At 51.1% G+C, this 24,841-nt stretch overlaps 2 protein-coding genes across 3 annotated transcripts in view; one reads left to right on the forward strand and one right to left on the reverse strand.

Moving 5' to 3' along the window:
• TCEB2 (transcription elongation factor B (SIII), polypeptide 2 (18kDa, elongin B)) overlaps positions 1 to 4,994 on the forward strand; it is a 5,461-nt gene extending 467 nt beyond the window's left edge. Inside the window, exons 2-4 of the mRNA XM_008566313.1 lie at positions 5 to 82; positions 1,330 to 1,435; positions 4,826 to 4,994. Coding sequence (XP_008564535.1) covers positions 5 to 82; positions 1,330 to 1,435; positions 4,826 to 4,938 — 297 coding nt within the window. The 3' untranslated portion in view covers positions 4,939 to 4,994. The remainder of the gene's footprint in view (positions 1 to 4; positions 83 to 1,329; positions 1,436 to 4,825) is intronic.
• Positions 4,995 to 5,392: 398 nt separating this feature from the next.
• SRRM2 (serine/arginine repetitive matrix 2) lies at positions 5,393 to 21,390 on the reverse strand. Of its 2 annotated transcripts, XM_008566277.1 has the most exons (14): positions 21,118 to 21,390; positions 20,109 to 20,216; positions 19,745 to 19,909; positions 19,075 to 19,152; positions 18,555 to 18,614; positions 18,411 to 18,443; positions 18,127 to 18,177; positions 17,880 to 17,972; positions 17,027 to 17,225; positions 8,554 to 15,233; positions 7,542 to 7,829; positions 6,332 to 6,445; positions 6,090 to 6,203; positions 5,393 to 5,962 (listed from the first exon to the last, which is right to left on the reverse strand). In XM_008566277.1, exons 1-14 carry the CDS (start codon positions 21,357 to 21,359, stop codon positions 5,953 to 5,955), a joined length of 8,235 nt encoding a protein of 2,744 aa, XP_008564499.1. In that variant the 5' UTR covers positions 21,360 to 21,390; the 3' UTR covers positions 5,393 to 5,952. The 2 variants fall into 2 exon arrangements, with proteins under 2 accessions (XP_008564499.1, XP_008564500.1); XM_008566278.1 differs by lacking the exons at positions 5,393 to 5,962; positions 6,090 to 6,203; positions 6,332 to 6,445; positions 7,542 to 7,829; positions 8,554 to 15,233 and adding an exon at positions 17,515 to 17,794 and having other exon boundaries at positions 17,138 to 17,225; positions 18,555 to 18,617.
• Positions 21,391 to 24,841: the final 3,451 nt, after the last annotated feature.

Genomic DNA, 24,841 nt, shown 5'->3' on the forward strand with positions numbered 1-24,841 from the left:
GGAGTCGAGCACCGTGTTCGAGCTGAAGCGCATAGTTGAGGGCATTCTCAAGCGGCCGCCGGACGAGCAGCGGCTGTACAAGGTGAGGGCCCCCGCGGTCGGACCCGGTCGGGCGGCGGGGCCCGGCGTGGGGCGCGACGGCGGCGCGTCCTCGACGTACACAGCGGCCGGCGGCCCGGTCCAAGCCGCGGGCTGGGGCATCCGTTGGGCGGGTGAAGCACGAGCGTCTCTCGGGACGCGGGAGGCCGCGTCCGGGATGGGTTTTTAAGTCGCATGCCAGGCCCTGGGCTCGGAGGGGCACCGTGGCAGCTAACCTCTGCAACGGTCCCGCCCGCGACCCGCTGGCTCTGGACAGCCCAGTTATGCAGTTAGGGAAACTGATACTCGGCGGGGTGGTCACTTAACCAGCCGAAGGTCATTGGCAGAGCCCCGATTTGAACCGCGATGCCCATAATCCCCATCTTACTCTACAGGCCCGTCAGAATCACGCTGCCCCCCAGACACTACTGCGGGTGAGGGGTGGGGGACTCAATTAATGTAAGAAATGGAGGGTGTCAAAGATAAATCAGGTTCTGGTTCCACCAGTCCTTCTGCAAGCGGCTGTTTATTACCTCAACCTCCTGATGTTCTAGAAGTCCCCCCTTTCCCCTTACAAACCAGTTGCAATTGTTCAGTAACGATGGCTTGGGGTTTTGGGTTCTTCATTGGGGAGCCACATGCATCAACCCCTGATTTCATGTCTGGCAGCAGCATGAGGTCGTCACCTAAGTGCATCGATCTGATTCTACTTTTTGCTCTAGGCTCAGAGTCTCAGCTTCCTTGGTTTCTAAAGGCCTTTTCTCCCTAATACCTACTGAGGCTTCCCTGATAACGATGGCCCTTCCTGCTGCCTTTGCATGCCCCTGTGCCACATACTGTATTTAGTGCTTTCTGTGCCTCCTTAGCTCATTGAAACCTTCTGGCTGCCCTATGAGTTGGGAATTCCAGTGATTGCCATTTAACGGATTAGGGAACTTGTCCAAGGTGGCAGAGCTGGGATTCAAACCAAGGACTGCCTTTCTCCACACGAGGTCAGTGGCTCTGAAATTAGATTTGCCTGGAGAGTTTGGAAAAATCAGATTCCAGAGCCCCACCCAGGGAGCTTATGATTTAGAATTTCTTCGATGTAGCCCTGGAATCTGTGTGTTTGATATTCTCTAGGGTGGTCCTGGGCCATACTTGGGACTGTTTGTCTTCCCTCCTCTGAATTCCTGTGTAGTTGCTGGCCAGAGAGGTCTTTGGGACTTGTCCCTCCTGGCGCCTTTCCCATTACCCTGTCTCTCTCCTCAGGATGATCAGCTCCTGGATGACAGCAAGACACTGGGTGAATGTGGCTTCACCAGCCAAACAGCACGGCCACAGGCCCCAGCCACGGTGGGGCTGGCCTTCCGAGCAGGTGAGAGTGGCCTGGGCTATGTGTGGCAGCCAGGTGGCGTGGGAATAGCTAAAGAAAAGGATCTTCAGGGAACCTGTGGTAGCTCCTCCAAGCCTGCAAGGCAGTGTCTTTCCAGTCCACAAAGGGCAGGCAATATCCTCTGATAGTGTATTTGTTTCTCCATAAAAAAAAAGCAAGCAAATGAGGTGCTTATAGAAATTGAAGCCTGTTTCATAAAGGATTCAAAGATCCCAAGTCACGATTAGCTTACATTTACAGAGGACTTACTGAGCACCTGACCCTGCACTCCATGTGTTACTTGCTTTGTCCCATCTAACCTCCTCAGTAGCCATTTTGCAGACAAGGACACTGAGGCTTGCTGGCAGTCACATGGAGAGCCACAGTTGAGTTGCAGGCTGCTGGGCCCTTGCTGGAGCTGGACATTGTGCCATGCTCTGTCTGTGCAGAACATCACTTTATCCCCCAGCATTTCTGTGTAGTTGAGATTTGGATTGTGCCAGTTCTAAGGATGAGAAACATGAACCTGGGGAAGTAGGGCACTTGCTGGGACTGCCAAATCCAGGATTCAGATCCAGAGCCTGTGCTGTCAACCACACCACACCCCTGCCCAAGTTGTAGAAACCTGAGGGTTGGGAAGTGGTTTGCTTCCCTCCAATATATCTCCCTCCACCCAAGAAAAAGGAAGGGGAGATTTTAAATTTTATTCGTTGTCTGCGGAACTTAAAACAGGGGTCGTAAAGCTGTGCTTTCGGGCCGGCCCGTGGCTCACTCGGTAGAGTGCGGTGCTGATAACACCAAGGCCCCGGGTTCGGATCCCACATAGGGATGGCCGGTTCGCTCACTGGCTGAGCGTGGTGCTGACAACACCAAGTCAAGGGTTAAGATCCCCTTACCGGTCATCTTTAAAAAAAAAAAAAAGATAAATAAATAAATAAATAAATAAATAAATAAAAAATCTTCTACTGTTGCTTAACTTATCACGCATGTTTTCTAATTTCTCCTCCAACCATGTTCCTTGAGGGCAAGGACAGGAGGCTCTCAATTTAATTTAATAAATGTTTACTGAAGGATTCTTAAGAGTGAGGCACTTAGCAGGCTGCTCCATAGATACAAGGGTGGGTGTATGCTTTCATAGCTGTGGACCCAGGGTGTGTGGATGGCTGGGGAAACTTGGATACTTACAAGGAATTATTTTTCTGCCTTCTTGTAAGAGAACGTAGCAAGGGCAGAGGAGGAAGGGTACCGTCCTAGCTAAACTTTTTAATTTTATATGGATAACTGGACTAGGCCTCGGCCTCGGCCTCAACAACTGTGTCCTGGGGCCAGCCACTTCACATTCCTGCCACTCCCAGCCTTGCATTCCCTTCTCCTTAAAGAGTGTGATAGGACCAGCCTCATAGTAAGGCAGGCACTGCAGGTTCAGTCTGCTGCAAGTGCTAAGCGGACGGGAATTTAAGGGCCTTCTGCCCGCATAGTGACGCTGAGAAGCAGGTGCAGGGCTGGTGCAGACATTGTACAGGTCAGGCTTTAGACAGTGATGCCCTTCTGAGGTGGGCAGGTGAGGGCTGAAAGCACATCTGGTCTGCTTCCTAAGCTGAGGCTGGGCTGCATTCTCTTACAAGTAGTATCCCTTTCTCTAATTCGAACAAGGCACCCTAGAAGTTTGCTGTGACTTGGAAGATGTTGGTAGATCCACTTTTTTTTTTTTTTCCTATTTTGTCTTTTTTCGTGACCGGCAACGGATCGCAACCCTCAGTGTCGCACCCGTACCGGACCAGGACCGGCAACGGGATCGCAACCCTCGGTGTTGCACCCGCACCTCGCTCAGCCAGTGAGCGGCCGGTCTGCATGTGGGATCCGAACCCTCGGCGGGAGCGCCGCTGCGCTCCCAAGCGGCGCACTGTAGCAGTGCGCCACCGGGCCGGCCCGGTAGATCCACTTTGCTGCTGATGAAAAAGTCAAGGCTAAGGGAGGTGACTTGTTTTTCCCTATAGCCCCCATATGGCATCGAACATGGTGGTAACCCTAGACCCTGGGTTGCATTATCCCTCAGGCAGGTAACGGCGGTCTTGATGGGCAGCTCTTTGCTGCCGAATGGACTGCTTTACTTGCAAAGATGCACTTCTGGGTGCAGGTGCACCAATCAGCACATAGGTTCCTGGATCTTGGCTAGGTACTCCACCCTCCACCATTCAGTGCCCATGCAGGATGAAACACAGACCTCTCTCCCTCCCCAAAACCAGGTGCTCAGTTAGGGAGAAAACAGCGTCCAGAATAATCTCCAAAGAATGCGAGAGGTGGTGAAGATAGAAATTGTCACTACAGACTATGGCTTGGACAATGAAGTAGATTAAGCTGGGTCAGATTTCTTAATCTCAGCACTGTTAGCGTTGGGGGCCAGGTGACTCGGGGTGGCTGACTCTGGGTGGCGCTGTCCTGTGCCCAGCAGGTTGTTAGCAGCGTTCTTGGCCTCTGGCCATTAGATACCAGCTGCAGCCCATCCCCCAACAGCCCCCCAGTCGTGACAATCAAAACTGTCTCCAGACTTGCCAACTTTCTCTAGCGGGCCTCCTCAGTTGAAAATCCCAAGCCAAGAGAAGTCTGTGGGATAAAGCACATGAAAAAAGTTGTGGGGTTCATGTGCTCTGTGCTGAGGTGACAGTGGCAACAGGATAGGAAAGGCCTCTCTGCCTTCCTGGAGCCATTGTTCTAGTGAGAAAGCAGCTGGTCAAAAGAAAACAGGGAAATTCTGGCCAGTGGTACATGCTGCCATAGCAGTGCCCAGGGTGTTGAGACACAACTTTGTAGGTGGGGAAGGTTTCTCTAAGGTGGAGACGTTTGAATTGAACCCTGAATGCCCAGCAGCAGCCAGCCATTCTGAGTGGCAGGTGTTGGGGCAGCAAATATAAAGGCCTGAGGCAGGAAAGAGCTGGTGTGAGAACAAAGGAGCAAGTCTTGAGAACACGGTAGATGATTGCAGAGACACAATGGTGAAGACTTGAGATTTTTTTCAGAGTGTGATGGGAAGCCATTGAAAGGTTTTAAGCAGGGGAGTAGAGTCTAGTTTGATTTACAGTCGCTGGCTGCTTGGAGATGTGTGAAGGAAATGATGAGACAGGCAAATCGTAGGTGAAGGGTGGCAGTGGCTGTGGATACAGGGCAGATGGATGCCAGCAACCATGGTCAGGTTGGGCCTGTAGGTGTGGGAGACATTCCAGTGGGGCCAGTTAGGCCCCTGGATGTAGGGAGATCAGGACTATGGATGAGACTCATTGCAGGGGCAGATGTTTGCACAGAGGTTCCCCAAAGCTATAGGTTATCCCAGGTAAAGTCAAGCCCCAGCTGGGGCAAGAGTTGTGGACCCCCTTCAGCTCTGCCCCTCCCCCACAGATGATGCCTTTGAGGCCCTGCGCATCGAGCCCTTCTCTAGCCCACCTGAGCTGCCTGACGTGATGAAGCCACAAGACTCAGGAAGCAGCGCCAATGAACAGGCTGTGCAGTGAGGGCCTCCTGCCCACCCGAGACCCATTCCCCCCAATAAAAGAGATTTGGACATCTGCCTGGCTGCTGCTTCTTTCTCAGTGCCCTCTCATGCATACCAGAACTCCTACTGTCCTGTCTTCCAGACCCTGGGGGTTGGGACTGCCCTGAGCCACTCCCACCAGCTCGTCCCAGCAGGCAGGCAGAAGAGTTCAGGCTTTGTTCCTTCAAGGTGTCCCCTTCTCCCACCAGCATGCCTACTCACAAGGGCTCCTATTCCTGCCCCAAGTCTTCTAGGCTAAGGGGCAAAAGCCAGGAGCAAAAGCATAAGCTGGAGCCAGTGTCCTGGTTTGAGAGCAGAGTCCCTGAGGGCACCACAGCCTAAAGCTGCCCCCACAGCCCTCGGGAGATCCTGCCAAGGTGGAAGGCAGCTCCTCTCCAGTGTGCTCTTGCCACCCCTAATAATCTACAGACCAGTTCCTGCATTTCTCATTTTTATTTGACAGAAAAAGTTGCTCTTGCTGTACAGATTTTAAAAAACCAAAATGCCTTTAAGAAACGTGAGGAAAGATTAGGGGGAGGGGGCCACCACCTCATGGGGGGCAGTAGGGACCAACTTATTTTCAACTCCTGCCCCTTCCTTCCAAGAAGACCTCACACAGAATGTCCCCAGCCCCAAACCATCACCCCTCAAGGACTTAGGGAATACCAAGGGGGCCATGCCTCCCAGGCCCTTTCTGACTCCATCCAGGCCAGCGTGTCTTGAACTGTATTCTCCCCTCCCCCAACTCCCAACTGCTTCTGTCTGTCCCACCCCAACGCCCCTCCCAAAACACATGAACCAGGAAAAACTCACAGAGATTAACATTTCACAGGAACAAAGGATAAAACAAAACGAGGGAAAGAAGGGAGCCCTCCCAAGATGCTGCCAGGGTTCAAGGGGGGTCAGGCAAGGACCCCTCCCAAGGCTCTGTCAAGGAAAAGGGGGACACTCCCTGTGGCTCCAGAGCTCGGGGTGTGGCAGAACCCCCAAAGATTCATGGAGACCTGCAACAGAGAAGATCGGATCAATACAGAGGACCCACACCTCAAGCTCATCTCCCTGAGGCACTCCAAGAACGGTGCCAACCCCCTCGCCCAGAACCAGCTCTCAGGAGAAAAGGGGGCCACACACCTGGAGGAGCGGTGTCGCATGGGCCGGGGACTAGGTGTCTCCCTCCTGCGCTTGTGGCCTGGGGAGCAGCTGTCTCCACGCTGGCCTCTCCGGGAAGCCCGCTCACTACTGCTCCTGCAACACAGGACATACGTCAAAACACAGGGTGGCACCAACCTCAGACACTGCTAGGCCTTGGAACTTTTTGCAGAAGATATGGTTGCTAGACCAGGGTGGCTGCTGACACTTGCTGTTGGCCCTACCTCTGCTGGTCCTGTGGTGAGGACTGGGGCGATGGCCGGCGACGTTCCACAGGTGAGTAGCTGAGGGACCTAGAGTCCCGAAGGGAGTCTATTGGCTTCCGAGGGCTGCGGGACCTGGGGAGCAGAGCAGGACCCCATAGCACCATACCCTTCAAACCCACCAGCTGGCACTCAGGACCACCCACCCAGGTCCTGACCACCAAACCTCACACCACACAGGGCCAGCCTCAGACCCACCTTTGTCCGCTCACTCACCCATCCGCCCGCACAACATCCACTGAGTGCCCCAGTGGGCAGGGCACAGGGTGCAGCGGGGGATGCAAAAGATAAAGACAGTCCCTGCCCTTGGAGAAGGAGCTCAGTCTGGTGGAGAAGGAAGCCAGCAAGGGAGGCACGCCGGGCCGTGTGTGGGAAGCAGCCGGCAGGGATGGATGTGTGTGGGTCAGAGACCCAGGGGAGGGGACGTGGGGCAGGGCAGGGAAGGGGCAGGGCAGTCTTCTCGAAGGTGCTGTTTGAGCTGAGTCTTGCAGAACGAGGAGTTCACCAGGCGGACAAGAGAATTCCAGGCAGAAGGAACAGCATGTCCAAAGGCATGGGGCTCTCCTTAGCCTGCAAGGCGCTGAATGTGGCTGGAGCACAGGGCATGTGTGGGGGCGGGCAGGAGAGGAGAACACAGGGCAGGCAAGGCCAGTTGGTGAAGAGCCTCACACGCCATTCCCGCAGAGGTGGCGCTTTATCCTGCAGGCCACGGGGCGTCCCGGAAGGATATGTGAAGTGGAGGGAAGTAACCAGATGTGCGTTTTAGAAAGATTCCTCTGGCTACGTGTGGAAGAGAATGGCGTGGAGGCGGGGAGACAGGGAAGAGGCTGTGGACAGAGTCGGGAGAAGATGACGGTGGCCAGACCAGAGCCCTGGCAGTAGCAATGGGGAGACTTAAAGCCAGAATCCCTGGGGTCAGGCTGCACTTTGGGAGAAAGGGAGAGGAAGAAACCTAGCACTCCCCAATTCTGGCTTGAGCACCTAATCTGGGTGGTACAGCCCTTTAGCAGAATAGGACACAACGGAGTAGATGGAGAAAGAACACCCGACTCCTCCTATACAACCAGACACCAAGTCTACTTGAGACACCCCAGCAGGAATCTCACAGCCCAGGGACCCTTCTGTGGATGTCAGCCCTGACCCCTTCCATCTCAAGCAAGGCACCACTCACCTCCGCTCGCCAGGGGGTGGCTTCTTGGGGCTTGCAGGTTTGGGCAAGGCCTGAGGGCCAGGCTTAGCAGGGGAGGGGGAGGAGGAAGAGGAGGAGGAAGAGGAGGAAGAGGAAGAAGAGGAGGAGGAAGAGGAAGAGGAAGAGGAGGAAGAGGAGGAGGAGGAAGAAGAAGAGGAGGAGGAGCTGGAACTGGAACTGCTAGAGCGCCTCTTCCGTTTGGCTGGGGTTGGCTCCTGAGGACGTCCCTCTCGAACAGCCTCCTTTGGGGCTGGGATGGGGCTGGGGACCCTGTGGGAGAAGAGGAGTGTCACAAAGAGACAAGCTGCCCCAGCCCCAACCCTACCTTCCTTGGCCTGGAGGAACGGCAGTGGGGGAGGGGTGCCTGAGAAAGGCCCTGGGAGCTCAGTGAGCGCATTCTCTGGAGAGCAGTGGCCCGAGCTGACCCAACCTCTGCTAACACAAGCAACAGGCTGGGGCCCGCAGCACAAGGGATCAAGGTTAAACCTCAAGAATGTCCCTGATGAGGAATAAGGCCTCTGGGCTCAGGTGTGGAAGCTGAAGCTGGGTAGTCTCCTTCCTCGGAGAGCCGCAGCTTGGGTAGGCCCCTGTGAGTGCAGGTTGGCTGGGGCAGGGGCCGTCCTGCCTGGAGGCAGGGAGAGGGATGGGATGACCTCTGAAGATCCTTCCAGCCCAGGGAGTTCCTCTTGAGGTCTAACTGCCATCCCTCCTGCTGTAAAATTAAGTCCATTTCCTCTAGTTCTGTCCTCTGTAGAGACGGAAAACTTATCATTATCCTCTAGAGAATTAACCTTCGGAGACTTTTATCCGTCCCCTTCCTCCCCCCTTCACCCCCACCCCAGCATTCTCTTCTACCCCCATCTTGAGGGTCAAGGTCCCCATACCTCCTCAAAGAACCAAGAACCTCTGTGACATTGTTTCTGTCCCTCCCCACTCCCCAACCAATCCCCAATACCTTCTCCCTAGAAGATTTCTGAAAGGAAGCTTCCCTCACCTCTTCAGTGCTCCCTCAGGCTGAGCAGGAAGGCTGGAGCCCTCCGAATCGCTAGAACTGGAGCCAGAGGAGGAGGAGGATGACGATGACGATGATGATGAAGAGGAGGAGCTGGAGGAGGACGAGGACGACGAGGAACTCCGCCGCTCCTTTGCTGGCTGCAGGGCGGCCAATGCAGAAGGCTGCTGGGCCCCAGTAGAAGCAGGTGGCTCCCCACCCTCAAGGTGGGACACCCCAGAGGCAGGGCCAGAGAGCATGCCATTGTGGTCACCAGCAGAGGACATGGTCTTTGCCACAGTCCCAGAGGAAAGGGACTGAGACCCTGCTACAGGTGTGCTCTGGGAAACCAAAGAACGGGACTGATCTGAAAAAGCAGATGGTACAGGGGACCTAGGTCGATCCTGCGCTGGAGGAAGAAGAGACTGTGAGGAAGCCTGGACCATTCTCGAGGCAGGGGATGGAGCTCGCTCAGATGTCATTCTAGAATGGCTCGGGGCAGATGGTGGTGTTCTGGACCTGTCTCGGTCTAGCAGTGGTGGTGAGGTTCTGCTGCTGACACGCTCGTAGGCAGAGAGGGGTACCCTGGGGCTGGTGAGGTTTGCACCAGACAACGCTGGAGCCATCCTAGCACTGGTGAGACTTGCAGGGGCCAAGGCTGCAGGGGTTCTAGAGCTGGCAATATTCACAGGAGCTGTGGCATGTGCAGACCTAGGACCCACCAGGTTTGCAGGGGCTGCAGCCTGGGGTGTTCTGGAGCTGGAGGGATAATTTGCAGCAGCTGGGGATGTGCCAGAGCCTGTGAGACTCAAAGCTGCCAAGGCAGCTGGGGTTCTGGCTCCTGCTAGGTTCACAGCTGGGGCTGTGGGGGTGCGAGGGTCAGCAAGGTTCACAGCCGAAGGTGCCACTGCTGTTCTAGGGCTGGCCAAGTTTATGGCTGCTGCTGCTGCTGGCGTTCGCGAGTCAGCCAGGTTCACTGCTGTTGGGATGGCAGGTGTTCTGGCACTGGCCAGGTTCATGGCTGCTGCAGAGGCTGCAGGAATCCTACTCGCAAGGTTGGCAGCTGGGGCCGTTCTGAGACTCATAAGAGGAACTGGAGCTGGAACTTGGGACATTCTAGCCGCAAGACCAGCAGCAGACATGGACGGAGGAGGCCGAGCAGTACCAAGACTGATGGCTGTCAGGGCAAGTGCAATTCTAGATTGAGCATGATTTTCTGGCACGGATGTTCTCGGATGATCAGGTATTCGAGGACCTGGGCCATCCATCATGGAGCCACCAGCTTGCTGCAGGACAGACATGGGTGTTCTGGAGCTGCCAAGGGGTTCAAGCATTCCAGGTGATCTACAGCGGTCCAGAGGAGTTGGTGACATGCTAGGACGACTGAAGCAGCTCATTCTGGAGCTATTGAGTGCTACTGGAGGCGTTCGGGAACCAGAATGATTCCTTGTTGCTGGAGGAGTAGCAGAGCGTGAACGATCAGTACTACTTCCAGATGCAGAACGCCTGCGAATGGCAGGAGGAGATCTTGTTAAGGATCGTTTGCCCCGAACTGTTCGTGGAGTACGGGATCTAGAACGGCGGCGGATGGCAAGTGGTGAGCGACTTCGAGAACGTTTGCGTGGCAACAGTGGTGTTCGGGACCTTGAGCGGCGCCGAATAGCTGGAGGTGTTCGGGACCTAGAGCGGCGACGTACTGGGGAGGTTCGAGAGCGGGACCTCCTTCGGGTTACTGGAGACGTGCGAGAGCGAGATCTCCTTCTAGTGACTGGGGATGTTCTGGATCTTGATCTTCTGCGAGTAACAGGTGAAGTTCTGCTTCGAGATCGCCTCCTGGTCACTGGTGGAGTCCTAGATCTGGACCTTCTGCGAGTTACTGGTGGAGTTCTAGAACGGGAGCGACGGCGTGTTGTTGGTGTTCTGGACCTTGAACGACGGCGAGTTACTGGTGGTGTTCTGGACCTGGATCGCCTTCGATTCACTGGGGATGCTCTTGATCGAGATCTTCGTCGAGTCACTGATGTCCTGGACCTTGACCGTCTCCGACTGACTGGTGAGGTTCGAGACCTGGATCTACGTCGGCTGATCAAGGGTGTTCTAGACCTGGATCGCCGGTGAGTGGCTGGAGAGGCTCGAGATCTAGATCGTTTCCATGGGGCTGGTGATGTGCGTGAGCGAGAACGCTTCCGACTGGTTGGGGGTGTCCGAGAGCGGCCTCTTCGGCGTCGAGAGGAGGTTCGGGAACTCTCCTGCCGGGCAGGTGATCTTGAATGGTAACCAGAGCCTCCCCTTCTCCGACGAGTAACCCGAGACCTTGACCGGCTCCGCTGTCTTCTCCGAGAAGTTGATTGAGAAGATCCAGACCTATCTCGACGTCGGGTTGTTCTGGTTTTCTCCCTCCTTGAGCGGGAACGGGACCTCTGGAGTCCACGAGGCTTTGGTGAAGGAGAACGGCCTCTCCTTGAAGTTGTCTTAGTGTGTGGAGATGAAGCTGAGCGCCGACGGCGTGAAGATCTCGACTTTTCAGCTGGCTCTGTAGAAGACACTGAGGGACTTCTTCGGCGTCTTGGGGGAGTTCTAGAACGGGTTTCTGGTGAGGATGAGGCAGAGTGGCTTCTACGGGACAGTCTGGCCTTCCTAGTTAGCTCAGGAGATGATCGAGAGCTGCGACGTCGGGGTGGAGTCCGAGATTTGGTCTTCGGCTCTGGTGATGACCTGGAGCCTCTTCTAGTTGTTCTGGATTTTGGTAGGTGTTCTGGAGAGGACTCAGAACTGCTGCTTCCTTCGGGAGAAGGGCCTCTGCCTTTGCTTGATGAACCTGATCTGCTTCGTCTGACAAGGGCCCGAGGGGCAGGAATTTGGGGTTCAGGAGAGGAATCAGAACCACTCTGAGCCCTGGGTGCCACTCTCAGTTTTTCTTTCACTTCAGGGGAGGAGCCAGACCTACTACCCCGAGGAGAAAGTTGGGATTTGCTGTCAACCTCTGGAGATGATCCAGAGCGACTCCTTTGCCTAAGTGGGGTTCTTGTCTTAGCTTTAGAATCTGGAGAAGAGTCTGACTCACTTCTTTCCTGAGGGGATGCACTGGGTTTCCCATCAAGTTCTTGAGAAGATCCAGATCGACTTCTCTGCCCAAGGGAAGTCCTAGCTGCAGTCTTCTGTTCAACTGATGATTCTGACCCACTTCTTTCTCTCTGGGGGGTAAGACACTTGTTGTTCAGTTCTGGGGATGATGGAGAACGACTCCTTGGCCTAGGCGTCTCAGGCAAAGCTTTCGGTTCTGGGGAAGAATCACATTCGCTTCTCTCCCTGGACGGTGTTCTAGGTATATCTTTCATTCCAGGAGAAGACCCAGACAGGCTGTGCCTCGAGGGAGTCCCAGACCCATCTCTAAGTCCTGGAGAAGACCCAGACCTGCTTCTCCTTGATGGAGTTCTGGGTAAACCGTCTTTCAGTTCAGGAGAAGATGCAGAACTACTTCTTTCTCTGGAGGGTGTTCTGGGTACAGCATCAAGGACAGGTGAAGAAACACTCTGATTGGAAGACATTCCCACCTTTTCTATTGCGTCTGGGGATAATTCAGAACTGCTGCGTGTGGAGGATCTTGTTGACTGTTCTTTCGTGTCTAGAGAAGGATCTGTTTCCAGCTGATTAAGGAAAGGTCCATTTAAATCTTTAACCTCAGGAGAAAATCCAGTATTCATTTCTGTAACAACAGGGCCTGAATTTCTAAATTCTGAAGGTGATCCAAAGCTATTCTCCCTGGGAGGGGAGTTAGACAGTTCTTTATGTTCTGGAGAAACATGTGGCCCACCCCAAGATGAGGCCACTGCAGGAACTTCTGCTTCCAGAAAAGCCTGTGGCTGGCTTTGGTCAAGAGTCAAAGGCACAGCCAGCCTTTCCTCTACTTCAGGAGATGATTCGAAGTTACTTCCAGCCATTTCTTTAAACTCTGGAGATAAACCCTGATTTGAGGGTTCTTCAGATTTCTCTACCACCTCCATTAATTCATCTTGGCTTGACTTAGCTAATGCACTATTTTGGTCTTTTGTATCTGAAGGTGACCCAGTGCCACTTCCTTCCTGTGATGGGGTTATAGGTGTGTCTTTGAGTACTGGTGAGGACTCAAGCCTATCCTGCATTGGAGGACTAAATTTGTCTCTTGGTCTAGCAGATGATGCAAGAACACCCTCCTGAAGGGGTAAGGCTGTTTTCTCTTTTGATTCAGGACAGGGATCTGATCTACTTTGCCCCAGAAGACATTTAGAGTCCATTGCAGGATATGGGGAAGAGTAAGACTGGGACCTGCTCTGTGGAGACATTCCTGATTTCAGCCTAGGACTTGCTGACAATTCGCTTCTATCTTGTCTTGCTGGAGATCTGGGTGCTGGCTCAGTTACTGGAGATGAAGACCTGGACTGGCCACCTTTAGGAAGTGTCTGAGATTTGTTCTGCAATGATGAAGATTCTGAGTGACTCTGCCTCACTTCTGGACTTGAAGTATCAGATCTGGGGTCTGGTGAAGTTAGAGACTGTCCTTTCTGTTGCAGAGATGACGAGCCAAAATAGCTCTCTCCTGGTGGTGTGCTAGATTTTACTCCCAGACACACAGAGAAAGATCCAGAGCAACTTTGTGCTGGTGAGTCTTTAGACTTCTCTTGGGGACATGGTGACTTTGATCCAGAAAGACTTTGCCCTGGTGGAGTCTGAGGTTTTACTTTAGGGTATGGCGAAGTGGACCCTGAGTGACTCTGTCTTGGTGGTGTTCCAGATTTCACTTTGGTATCTGGTGAGGAGGACCTAGAATGGCTGTGTCTTGGCAATGATCTGGATTCCACCCTGGAGTAGGGAGACACTGATCCACTTTGCCTTGGAGGTGATCTAGATGTAACTCTACTAGGACTTGGAGAAGAGGAGCCAGAATGGCTTCTTCGTCTTGGCGATGTTATCGCCTTCACTTTGGGTTGTGGAGATGATGTCCTAGATGGGCTCCATCTTGGAGGTGTGCTAGACTTCACTCTAGGAGGAGAAGACCCAGAGCAGCTATGTCTAGAAGGAATCCTAGATTTTACCTCAGGGTCAGGTGATGATTCAGATCGACTGCATCTTTGTGGTGTTGCAGACTGTTTATTAGCCTGGAGACTTATTACAGACGCTTGTCTTGGTGGTGTTCCAGATTTCACTTTAGAATGAGGAGATAAACTGGAATGACTCTGTCTTGATGGCGTTTTAGATTTCTGTTTAAGTGGCGGAGAAGAACCAGAGCGACTTCGCCTTACTGGCGTTCCAGATTTAGCTTTAGGTTGAGATGATCCAGAGCGACTGCGCCTAGGTGGTGTCTGTGACTTTTGTTTAGTGCATGGAGAGGACCCTGAAAGGCTTCGCCTCAAAGACAAGCGAGATTTTGCTTTGGATCGTGGTGAAGATAGAGACCTGCTCCGCCTCGAAGAAATGCAAGATTTTTTCATTTCTGGACTTGAATTGGATCTGCTCCTCCTCTGAGATGTTCTGAATTTGTTTTTCCTCTCTGATGATGAGCCAGACCTACCCCTTCTTTGTGGTGTTCTAGAATGAGATCTTCCACGTCTAACTAGACTTCTACTGCGGGATCTTCCTCGTCTTGCTGGTGTCCTAGACCGAGATCTTCCTCGTCTTGCTGGTGTTCTAGAGCGGGAACGACCACTGCGCCTAGCTGGTGTTCTAGAGCGGGAACGACCACTGCGCCTGGCTGGGGTTCTGGAGTGTGACCGACCGCGCCTGGCTGGGGTTCTGGAGCGTGACCGGCCACTTCTCCTGGCTGGCGATCTACTCCGAGACCTCCGCCGTACTGGTGATCGGGTCCTAGACCTGCGCCTAGCAGGTGTTCTAGACCGAGACCTGCCCCTCCGGGCTGGTGTTCTAGACCGAGATCTGCGCCTGGTGGGTGTTCTAGACCGAGATCTGCGCCTGGCAGGTGTTTTAGAGTGGGACCTGCCCCGCCTGGCTGGTGTTCTAGAACGAGATCTGCCCCTGGTGGCTGGGGATCTAGAGTGCGACCTGCCTCGCCTTGCTGACCTAGACCTGCCTCTTCTCTGGGTATTTCTGCTTCTGGACCAGCCTGGTCGCTGAGGAGACCTAGAGCGGCCACGTCGCTGGGGGCTTCTAGATCTTCCCCATCTCTGTACAGACCGGGACCTACGCCACTGAGGGGATCGGGACCGAGAATGACCTCTCTTAGTAGGTGATCGAGACCGAGATCGCCCCCTCTTAGTAGTGTCAGGACTACGGGACCTCCCCACTCTACGGGAAGGAGAAGGAGACTGTGACTTATCCCGCTTTGCTCGGCCATGTGAGCGATTCTTGGATGTGGGAGAAGAAATCTCTCGGCGGGCCCCAGGAGCTTGTGCAGGTTTAGGACTTTCAGGGGAAGAGCTGGCATGACGAGAAACTTTGGTAGGTTGAGGGGATGGTGGGCAGCTCTCAGAGGAAGAAGACTGGGGAGGTTTCTCAGGAGACTTAGGTGGTGAACGGCCCCGGGTTGGGGAGGCCTCAGATGGGGGCTTCACTGGCTCCTGGCTTAAGGGTGTTGTTGCGAGGGGTTGTGGGGAGCCACCACGTTGCTCAGCAAGGAGCAGAGTGGGAGCAGGTGGTTCTGGGCCTGTGCTGCTCCTTTCCGGAGAGGGGCTAGGTTGAGTTGCCGATTTCTAGGAGTCGAAGAGAGAGCAGGGATAGGGATGTGTAAGCGCCAAAACTTCACATCACCCAATACCCTTTTCAATGAAACTTAAAAAAAAAAAAAAAAAACTGGCCAGTACAGGGGTTGAACCCCAGACCTTGGTGTTATCAGCATCATACTCTAACCCACTAGCTAACCGGCCAGGCTTTCCAATGAAATTTTCTTCTACACACCCCATTATACCAGTTGGTCCTTTTCCTCACCACAGTGAGTCACATTCATTCAATAACAAGGGATTATATAACATAAGCCACAGTGGGGAAACTTGAAGATATGAACAGTCTGTGACCTCAAGAGTCTTAGGATCTGAATAAAAGACAAAAGCAAATAACAAATGTGCTACATTTAACAAATACCATTAGGGCCGAGCCCGTGGCGCACTCGGGAGAGTGCGGTGCTGGGAGCGCAGCAGCGCTCCCGCCGCAGGTTCGGATCCTATATAAGGATGGCCGGGGCGCTCACTGGCTGAGCGCGGTGTGGCCAGTCACAAAAAAAAAAACAAATACCATTAATAAATGCTGTGATAACAGAATAGTATTTTAAGTGGAAAGAAAGCAGTTTGCCAATGTGGATGGCAACTGACTTCACCTTTCATGGATAACTATTAAATTAATTAAATGAAATAGCATGAACAAAGGTAAAGGTTTGAGAACACGACTTGTGTGAAGAATAAGAAAGTATAACACCATGGTCCAGGGTTTGATCCCTGTACTGGCCAGCAGACCAAAAAAAAAAAGTAGACCAGGATCTGCTGGTGTACAGGAAAAGAGAAAGAGAGACCAAATTATAAAACCCTTAAATACTGGGCCGAGCCCGTGGTGCACTCGGGAGAGTGCGGCGCTGGGAGTGCAACAGCGCTCCCGCTGCGGGTTCGGATCCTATATAGGGATGACCAGTGAGCTCACAGCACTCACTGGCTGAGCGCAGTGCAGCCGGTCTCAAAAAAAAAAAAAAAGGACAAATAAAATAAAATAAAACCCTTAATTATAATTCAAAAGCAGCAGGAAGTCGATAAAGTTTCTGAGGTGATCCAACTTATAATTTGGAAAGGTATATGGAAAATAGATGGAAGAATTTATACTGTAATAGTTGAAGCAAGAAGAAATGATTAGAACTTAAATTAGTACAGAGAATATAAAACAACCGGGCCGGCCCGTGGCTCACTCAGTAGAGTGCGGTGCTGATAACACCAAGGCCCCGGGTTCGGATCCCACATAGGGATGGCCGGTTCGCTCACTGGCTGAGCGTGGTGCTGACAACAGCAAGTCAAGGGTTAAGATCCCCTTACCGGTCATCTTTAAAAAAAAAAAAAAAGAATATAAAACAACAGAACTACTGAAAAAACAAAATTCTAGTGTTTTCAGACCACTGGAAGCAACCCAGTGAGTTGAAAAATTTTAATGAGCCATGACAAGCATTTAACGAAAAAGAAAAAACTAGAAGCATAAGTAGTAAAGCTAAATGGATTTTCAAGAAACTTATTTCAGTCCTATCTACGTACATGCGTAAACAAGACAGTAATATAAAACGTTAATATACAATAACTTTTGATTCTAAAGGAATCACAATTCAGTGAGTCAGAATTCTAAAGGATTTGTAGATGCAAAAGAGAATTTGGTCACTTGGGAGAGGAAGGCAGAAAAAAAGAACTGAATTCGTTTCTCTTAAAATAAGCTATTACCCTCTCCCCTTCACGGCACACACCTGTCCTAAACCCATTCTCTCATAAGCCAATGAACATCCTTTAACTCAGGAACATACCTCCTTCTTGTCTTTATCTTTGCCTTCATAAGGGCTACTAGGCTGCTTTGTAGATGGCTCCGGGCTGCTAGGCTGTTGAGTGTTGGTGGTACCTGGTTCACCAGAAAGTGCATCTCCCTCCCCTCGACGCCCTGAAGCAGGGGAAGGACTTCGCCCAGTCAAGGCAGTTGTACGGGTTTTAGCTGCAGCGCTTCTAGACCTAAGAGTTAATTGAGGATGGGCGAGAGGAGGGAAATCAGCTCAAGGGAGAACAGAAAACCCCCTCCCCAGTTCCCATCCACCTTTCCAAACTGTACAACCCTCTTCAAAAAACTTTCTTAAGCGCATGACTCAAATCACTCATTGAAGTGCAAGTTCAGTCCACTTCGGTCCTTCTCTTCCCAATAATCCCAAAGAATGTTCTCCCTCTACCCCTTTATTCACCTCCCCCAAACATCCCCAAACCCTCCAACCCAGCCCATTCCCTACCCACTTCATTCACAACTCACCTCTGAGCCCACCTCCTTCAGGAAGCCTTCCCCGATTAAGGAAGCCAGGGTAAGGATTCCTTCCTCCCCCAGACACCACGAACAAACCACCACCCCCCCTATTCTGGCAGTCCATATACATCAGAACAAAACAAAAAATAACAAACAAAAAGAAAACAAAAAAAAAAAAAGAAAGAAAAAAAAAGAGGAGGGGAAATGTATATGTCTGTCCATCCTGTTGCTTTAGCCTGTCAGCTCCTAGAGGGCAGGGACCGTGTCTTCCGAATGGTCTGTGCAGCGCCTAGCACACCGTGGGCGCTCAATAAATATTAAATTGATTAGCTCACCACTCCCTATCCCTCCCTTCCTCTTGGACCACCCCTTACCGACTGCGGGAAGTATCTGAAGAGGAAGCAGAATCAGCAGAAGTTGAACGGTGGGCCCGACGGCTCTTGGGGGCTGGTGTTGTACTTCGAGACCTGAAGAAGACCACGATCACAACTCAGAGTGCTATTATACTGATACTGGATTCTCCTCACCCACTCACCAACCCTTTACTGGTCAAGAACATGACTGATTTTGCCCTCTCCTCCTAAGGTGGCATTCACCTACTTACTAAGCAAATTCACTCACCGTTTCCGCTTCTTGTCCTTAGATTTACGTTTGCTCTTTGGAGTGGGAGACCTGAGAAATAAGACAAGGTTGTTAAAAATAAATTTTTAAAAAAGGAAAAAAATAAAACCAAAAGTGAAATGGAAAAATTGGGGAGCATTACTGACAGCAGATAGATTGGGGAATTGAGCTTTACTACAAGAAAAAGAAATCTCCTAAAGGTTAAGTAAAAAGCAAGCAAAGCCATCACGCAATGGCTCAACAATCCCATGTGCCACTATGTCTATGAGCTCAAGAGCTCTTACCTATGCTTCCGTTTCTTGGACTCAGATTCTGACCTGTTGGAAAAAAGAGAGGAAAAAAAACAACAAAAAACCATAAACCAACACCTATATATGTCTGGACTCAGCAAGACTTCTCCAATTACTCCAAATACTCCCATCTCATACCTGTGCTTCTTCTTCTTGGAGCTCTTCTTCCTCTCCCGTCGAGGAGAACTGCTCTCTGACCTGCTAAACACGGGTCCAAAAAACCAAGGTCATTCTACTTGGCTTCTTCCCCGGCCCTCCTACTTACAATCCATCCCCCACCCAAAGTTTCTAAAGCACCCAAACAACCCCAATGGCATCAATACCCCAGGACTAAGCCCAGGATTTCTTTATTCTCTAAGAAGTACACGTAAAAACAAAATCAAAAAATCTCAAAATGGAAAAAAAAAAAAAGAAATTCCAGAAATCCAAAACGTGCTGGCCGGTTCTTAACTGGCAGAACTGCAAGACTCAACCCCTCCCCACTAAGCAGCACACATATTTCTTCTCCCAGTTGAGACCCAAATGGTAACTCCCTCCTCCCTGACTTCCTTGACAAGTGTTTCCTACTTCCTGGAAACAAGAATTCTTGACTTCCAGAGATAAAGTACACGACTGGACTGGTCCTCTGGCTACTACAGTAACATTCCAATTAACTTACCGTCCTCTATCTTTCTTCTTTTTCTTCTTCTTTTGCTTTGGGGTTGGTGAGCGAGAACTGCTGGACTCCCGGACAAGGCTGAGGAAAGATGAAAAGTAGGGATGGGTGCTAGGACAAATTTTCTTAGACATTCCAACTTTGGAAGAACAAAATCAGAAGACTTCAGAGAAAAATAGTCCACAAAAAAATTAGAAAAGGTTGACTATTCCCGCTGGAGCTGGGATACATTCTTCTCTCCTGTCTGCAGACATATGCACTCGAGACTCTTCAGCCTTAGGGTTCCAGGACTTACATTAGCGGCACCCTTGGCTCGCAGTTCTTTGCCCTTAGACTGAGAACCAAATTGGTCTCCCTGGTTCTGAGGCTTCTGGAATTGGACTGAGCACACTACTGATACCCAGTCTGCAAAAGACCTATTGTGGGAGTCCTCAACCTTTACAATCCTGTGAGCTGATTCCCCTAATAAAATACCCTCTCATATATACATACATACACATACCCTGTTGGTTTTCTCTCTCTGGAGAGCCCTAAGATACCACACCACATAGCTGTTTTTTTCTTAGACTGCCACATGGAAATAAAAACATTTGTGTCTAGTCAAAAAAAAAATTAAAGCGGTGTGCTTAGAATGAAAAAGAGAAGCTGACACTGGTTTCTTGGTCTTGTGTACCTGTAAGGTTTAGGGGGCTCAGGAGCCGGTTGTTTAGCTTCTCGAGCACGACGCTGAGGATCAAAAGAGCTGCCATCTACATAGGAATCACTGATGCCAAAGGCAGCACGGAGTCGCTCATTCTTTTTCTCATTCAATTCTGCCAACTGGTGAGTCTCAGTTACCCTAGGGGAAAAAAAGACAAAAGTCTGAAAGAAGTACGGAATAAAGGGCAGAGCCGTACTCGGAATAAAATCATAAGCAAAAGCTAAAAAGACATGGGGAAACAAAATCCAAGGCAGGGAGTAAGTCCCAGGTAAGGAGAGAGGACAGCAGCAGCAACAGCACAGAGTCCAGAGGAATCAAGGGAGTGCGCAACACTCACGCTGGCCTCTGCCCTGGGGTCTCCTCCTTGCCCCCAGGGTTCACATCCTTCTCCAGCAACATGAGTCGAAAGGTCGCCACTTTTTCCTGAATTTGCTGTTCCTCGTACCTAAAGAACAAATTCCTTCAGGGTTAGAGCTTAAGAAGATGCTTTCCCCAGCCCCAGGTTTACATTTCCCTCATTCTCAACAGGGTCCCTACCCTGTCCATGCACACGTAAAACTTTTCACTCACTGTCACCCAAAAGTTCTCTCTCTCAAGTCCTTCTGATCTTTTCCATCATATTTCTTCCCTCTACATGTTACTCCCTCTAGGACAGTGGATTTTAAACATGCTACACTTCAGGGACCAAAAGAGGAAAGTTAAGCAGGCAGAGTTCCAAGTGCTCCTCCCCAACTTCAACAAGGACTGGTCTTTTTATTTCCTAGGTTTCCAAAGTAAGCTATATTGTATAAAATGGGTGCTGTTGCTCAAGTTTGAAAACCGCTGCTCTAAAAGGTTTTCTGCCTTAATGTGTTCCTCTTCCAAGATTTCACTCTCCTGTCCAGCTCATGATTCTCTCTTCTTCAAATATTCTTCCAATTCCTATTTTCCTGCCTTTGCTACTTTCCAAGGCCTTTCAATCCTTAAATCCATTTACCTTCCTCTCTTCTACCAATGACAACATCTGCCAACTTACCTAGCTCTTCTCCTGCCTGGTCTCTGTTCTCCCATCTCTCCCTTAAAGCACATTTTTTGTTCCTTGATGGTCCCCCTTTCCCCATATGCCTCCATCTAAATAATTCAGACTCATCCAAATAATTCAGTTATACCCCAGACACACCTTTTCCTCATCTCCCACTCTGCACTGTCCCTTAACTCTTTTCAACTCTTTTATCTCATTCATCTCCTCCCCTACCACAACTCCTCTCCAGGCCTCTTTCAACCAGCTCTAAGCTTCCTATGTCCCACCTAGTACCCCCAGCTCTGCACTCATGCAGTGCTTGGCTCTCCCCCAGCCCTCCCCTCACCCCTGCTCTTCCATCATCTCCTCCAGCTCGAGGCATCGCAGCTCCACCCGCCGCTTGCGCTCGTGGTCCAGGATGTCAGGATTAGGCCGCTTCACCAGGGCAGCCTCCAGGCGCCGCAGTTCCTCCTCTCCCTTGTAGTCAGGCCGCTCACCCCGGCGGCCCCGCACCAGGGACAGGTTGCGCTGGACGTAGCCGTTGGTGCCGCTGCCCCGGGGCGTCGGCAGCCCGATCCCGTTGTACATGGCCCTGTGCCCGGGGGTGGGGGGGGCACCACCGCTCCTGGGGGGGAGCGGGGAGACACAGGTCAGGCCCCTGACCCCAAACTAACCACTTACCACCACCCAAGTCCCTGTTCTTCTTCATCCCTATTTCACCATTTTTTCTTCATGCTAAATCTCCTTTAGCAGCATAAAGCTTCATCATCTTCCTGGCCTCCTAATAAAACCCCTTCTGTCTTTCCTGTACTGCTTCCTTTCCACCAAATCACAGCCCACTTCTTTATAGCCTTCCCACCACTCCCCATGCTCTTGCACAGAATTCAAAATCATTCCTCCTTGCACCTAGATTTTCTTTTTCCATCCTAAGCAAACAAGGACCCTATTTCTCTCATATCTCTCCACACTGTCCCTTATTCTCCTTTGGCCCCAATACACACAAGTGGTGTCTTCACCAACTAATCTAATTCCTAATCTCTGGTAACTGACTGAGGTCTCCAAATAGAACACAACGAACAGCAGCCATAAATCTTTGGCACCCAAGGACCTGCAGTGCATGTCCAAAGACTTCCCAGAACTAACTTAAAGATTTCAGACTATTCTGTACAAATATATAAATGACAAAAACAGCCCACAGATATCTAAACAATTATACCGGTTGGTTAAGATAAATCCAAAGTGTCCTGAGCAGTCTCACCCCCAGGCTAAAGGCCAGCATGCACATCAGAAGCACACATGAAACTTGTATACATAATCTTCTTATACTTCACCTCCCAGGTAAGAAGCCATTTCCTTGATTCCAAACATTTATAGTTCCTATCAACTATCCTAGTATTTTATTCCTTCATTTCCTTCCCAACAGGATTTACCACGATTTGCAGCTCCTCCAAATCTCCTATTAAATATCACCTGTTTTCAACTAAGTGCTCTATTTAAACACATCTGACCAGCCTACTCTGTTCCAACTGTTGTCATACCTTCTCTACATACCTTGCCCTAAACTTAACTAGAAAACCCTCACTCTCTATACCTCACTTCCATTAATGTCCAACTGCATCAGCTTTCCCTACCAATCCCCTGTACGCACTTCTAGTTTTTTTCTCCCAGCCCTGCTTTCTCCCTCTCATCTGTTAACCCTATGCCTCCTGCCAGATTCTATCCTCTCAACTTGTCCCAACCCCACATGACTCTGAAGAACCCTCAAGCTCTGGTTTTACTAGTTAGATTTCTTGGCTACACGTTCTATATTCCTTTCTCCTGCCACATATACTCGTATTTCTTTCTCTGACTCAAGCTCTCAAAGACAGTTTCAGAGCATGAATGCATGAAGGAAAATTACCCCAGGGAAAAACCCCAAGAAACAGGCAAAGTGGACAGGTTAGTTAAAGCAGATGGAATTAGAAGAGAAGGCTGTATTTGGAAAATTCCAGAATAAAGAAGCACCATATAAATACCTATGGAAATGTACTAAAGTGCACCCAAAAAGGAAAAAAAAGGTATGAGGGGATGTTGAATGGAAGGGAGCTAGCCCAGCTCCAGAAAAGCTTACCACCACTGCCCCCCCAATCCCAGTAGCAGACCCACAAAATAATTGAAAGCAAAAGACAACTGTACCAGGATAAAGGAGTGACAGATAAGGCTAAATCTAGGAAAGTGGAAATGCAGGAAGAAATGAAAAACTTGTTTTATCCTAAGAAATCAGTAACTCTACCTTCCAACCCTTACTTTCATTTTCTATTACCAATCCTCCCCACTCCAAACCTCTGCCTCTCCATAACCCACCTAATTTCTCTTCTGCTGAACGCTTCTGACCTTCAATTAATTCTTCAGCCGAACCATTCACCCACACTTCCATACCACCTCACACAAAAATCCTCCCACTCCTTAAGGAGGGAAAACCAGCAACTGGTAAGTAAAGGGTATTAAGTCACAACGTTTTAGAGAACTTTCAGGAAATGAACCAAGCATGAAAAAAAAAAAAAAAAAAAAAAAAACCATAGCATTCAAAGCAGTGCTCAAGACATTAAAAAGAGAAACTAACATCAACATAAACCACCAAAACCAGACGACTTCATAAAATAAGGATTCTTAAACAGGGGTCCACAGACTGTGGGTATGCAAAAGCTACCCAAGATAAAGGCAGAAAGAGTAAGCTGCAAAAGAAGACAAAAAAGAATTTTTTGTCCGAGAATAATCAGAATGCCAAGCCAATAAGGAGACAGAAGTGTTATCTTGAAATTCAATGTGAGGGCCTGTGGCCCCTGGCTCACTCGGGAGAATCCTATATAGGGATGGCCGGTTGGCTCACTGACTGAGCGTGGTGCTGACAACGCCAAGCTAAGGGTTAAGACCCCCCCTTACCAGTCCTCTTTTTTTAAAAAAAGAAATTCAGTATGATGGCACTCAAGAAAGAAAATGGCACCAGAAGGGAGGAGGGGGCGTCCAGGAAAATGGACATTGGTAAGACCAGCACGCTCAGCACTGGGCACTGTAGTAGCTGAGTGGACACTATGGAATCAAAAGGCTAAAATACTACCTCAGAAAAAAGCCTACGCCCGCTCAATTTAGAGGAAAAGCAGCAAAACAGACTCTTCTTGAATTTTTTATTTAGAGAAGAGTTAGGCGGAAACTGAGGCTCAGAAGAGTTGTAGTGCCAAATACTGCCTGAAACAAGAAGCCAGAACCCTTAAACAGGGTCCAGCGTTTTCTTCCCAAAGAAGGGCTCCAAAAGACTCCCTACCTTTAAGACAACTTTTAGGGAGACGTTGAAAACGTGAAACAAAAAAAGGAGCAGATGATTTACCTTCCACAAGTAAACTGAATATATTTTTTTTAAGGCTTGGGGTCCTTCCCCGTCTACAACCTCGCGGCTGACAGTAACGAGTCCAAACCGTTTAATTCCGGGCCATCTCCCTCACCGCGCTGGCCGCACTGGCTAGGCCGCGAAGGACTATTTTCGGCCTTGGGGGAGGGGGGGGGCTGCACGGCGCCCCGCAGTCTGGGAGGCACCGGGCCAGCCCGCGGGCCCCAAAACGGACGGGGAGGCCCAACGCCAGAGACGCGCGGAAAAAAGGGATCGGGGCTGAAGTAAAATATCCAAACGCAGACGCCAGCTGCCGCCCCCTCCTCGCCCCTGAAAGGCCGAAAGGAGCAACTGCGGAAAGGCCGCCTCGGCCGCATGCGTGGGGGGAGAAGAGACGTGGAGCCGCGCGAGAACCCCTCGCCGAGGCGCGCGCGAACCCGAATGCAGGCGGCGGCGCGCGCCGTTGCCATAGGGGGCGGGGGGAGTCGAAGCCCGCGCACGACAGGAACGGCGGGAAGGGGGAGGGGAAGCAGCCAAGCGAGGCGTCCCCGCGGCTAAGGGCAGTAAGCGCGCGTGCGCGCGGCGGCCTGGGCCGTTCTCCGCGCGCTTTGGCCTCGCGCCGGGCCGCCGCCCCTCCCCCACCCAGCTCGCGCGCTCCCTCCCCCTCTCCCCCGCCGCCGCCTCCGCCCGCCGCCGCCGCCGCCGC

This window comes from Galeopterus variegatus, unplaced genomic scaffold, assembly GCF_000696425.1.
Source record: "Galeopterus variegatus unplaced genomic scaffold, G_variegatus-3.0.2 Scaffold233, whole genome shotgun sequence".
NCBI lineage: Eukaryota > Metazoa > Chordata > Mammalia > Dermoptera > Cynocephalidae > Galeopterus > Galeopterus variegatus.

Coding starts and splice junctions, on each gene's coding strand:
- SRRM2 (XM_008566277.1), bottom strand. CDS start 21,359: ATGTACAACGGGATCGGGCTGCCGACGCCCCGGGGCAGCGGCACCAAC. Junction 19,153..19,744: donor GAGCCCCCTAAACCTTACAG/GTACACAAGACC, acceptor ATCTTTCCTCAG/CCTTGTCCGGGAGTCCAGCA. Junction 7,830..8,553: donor CCTGAGGGAGCACTGAAGAG/GTGAGGGAAGCT, acceptor CTTCTCCCACAG/GGTCCCCAGCCCCATCCCAG.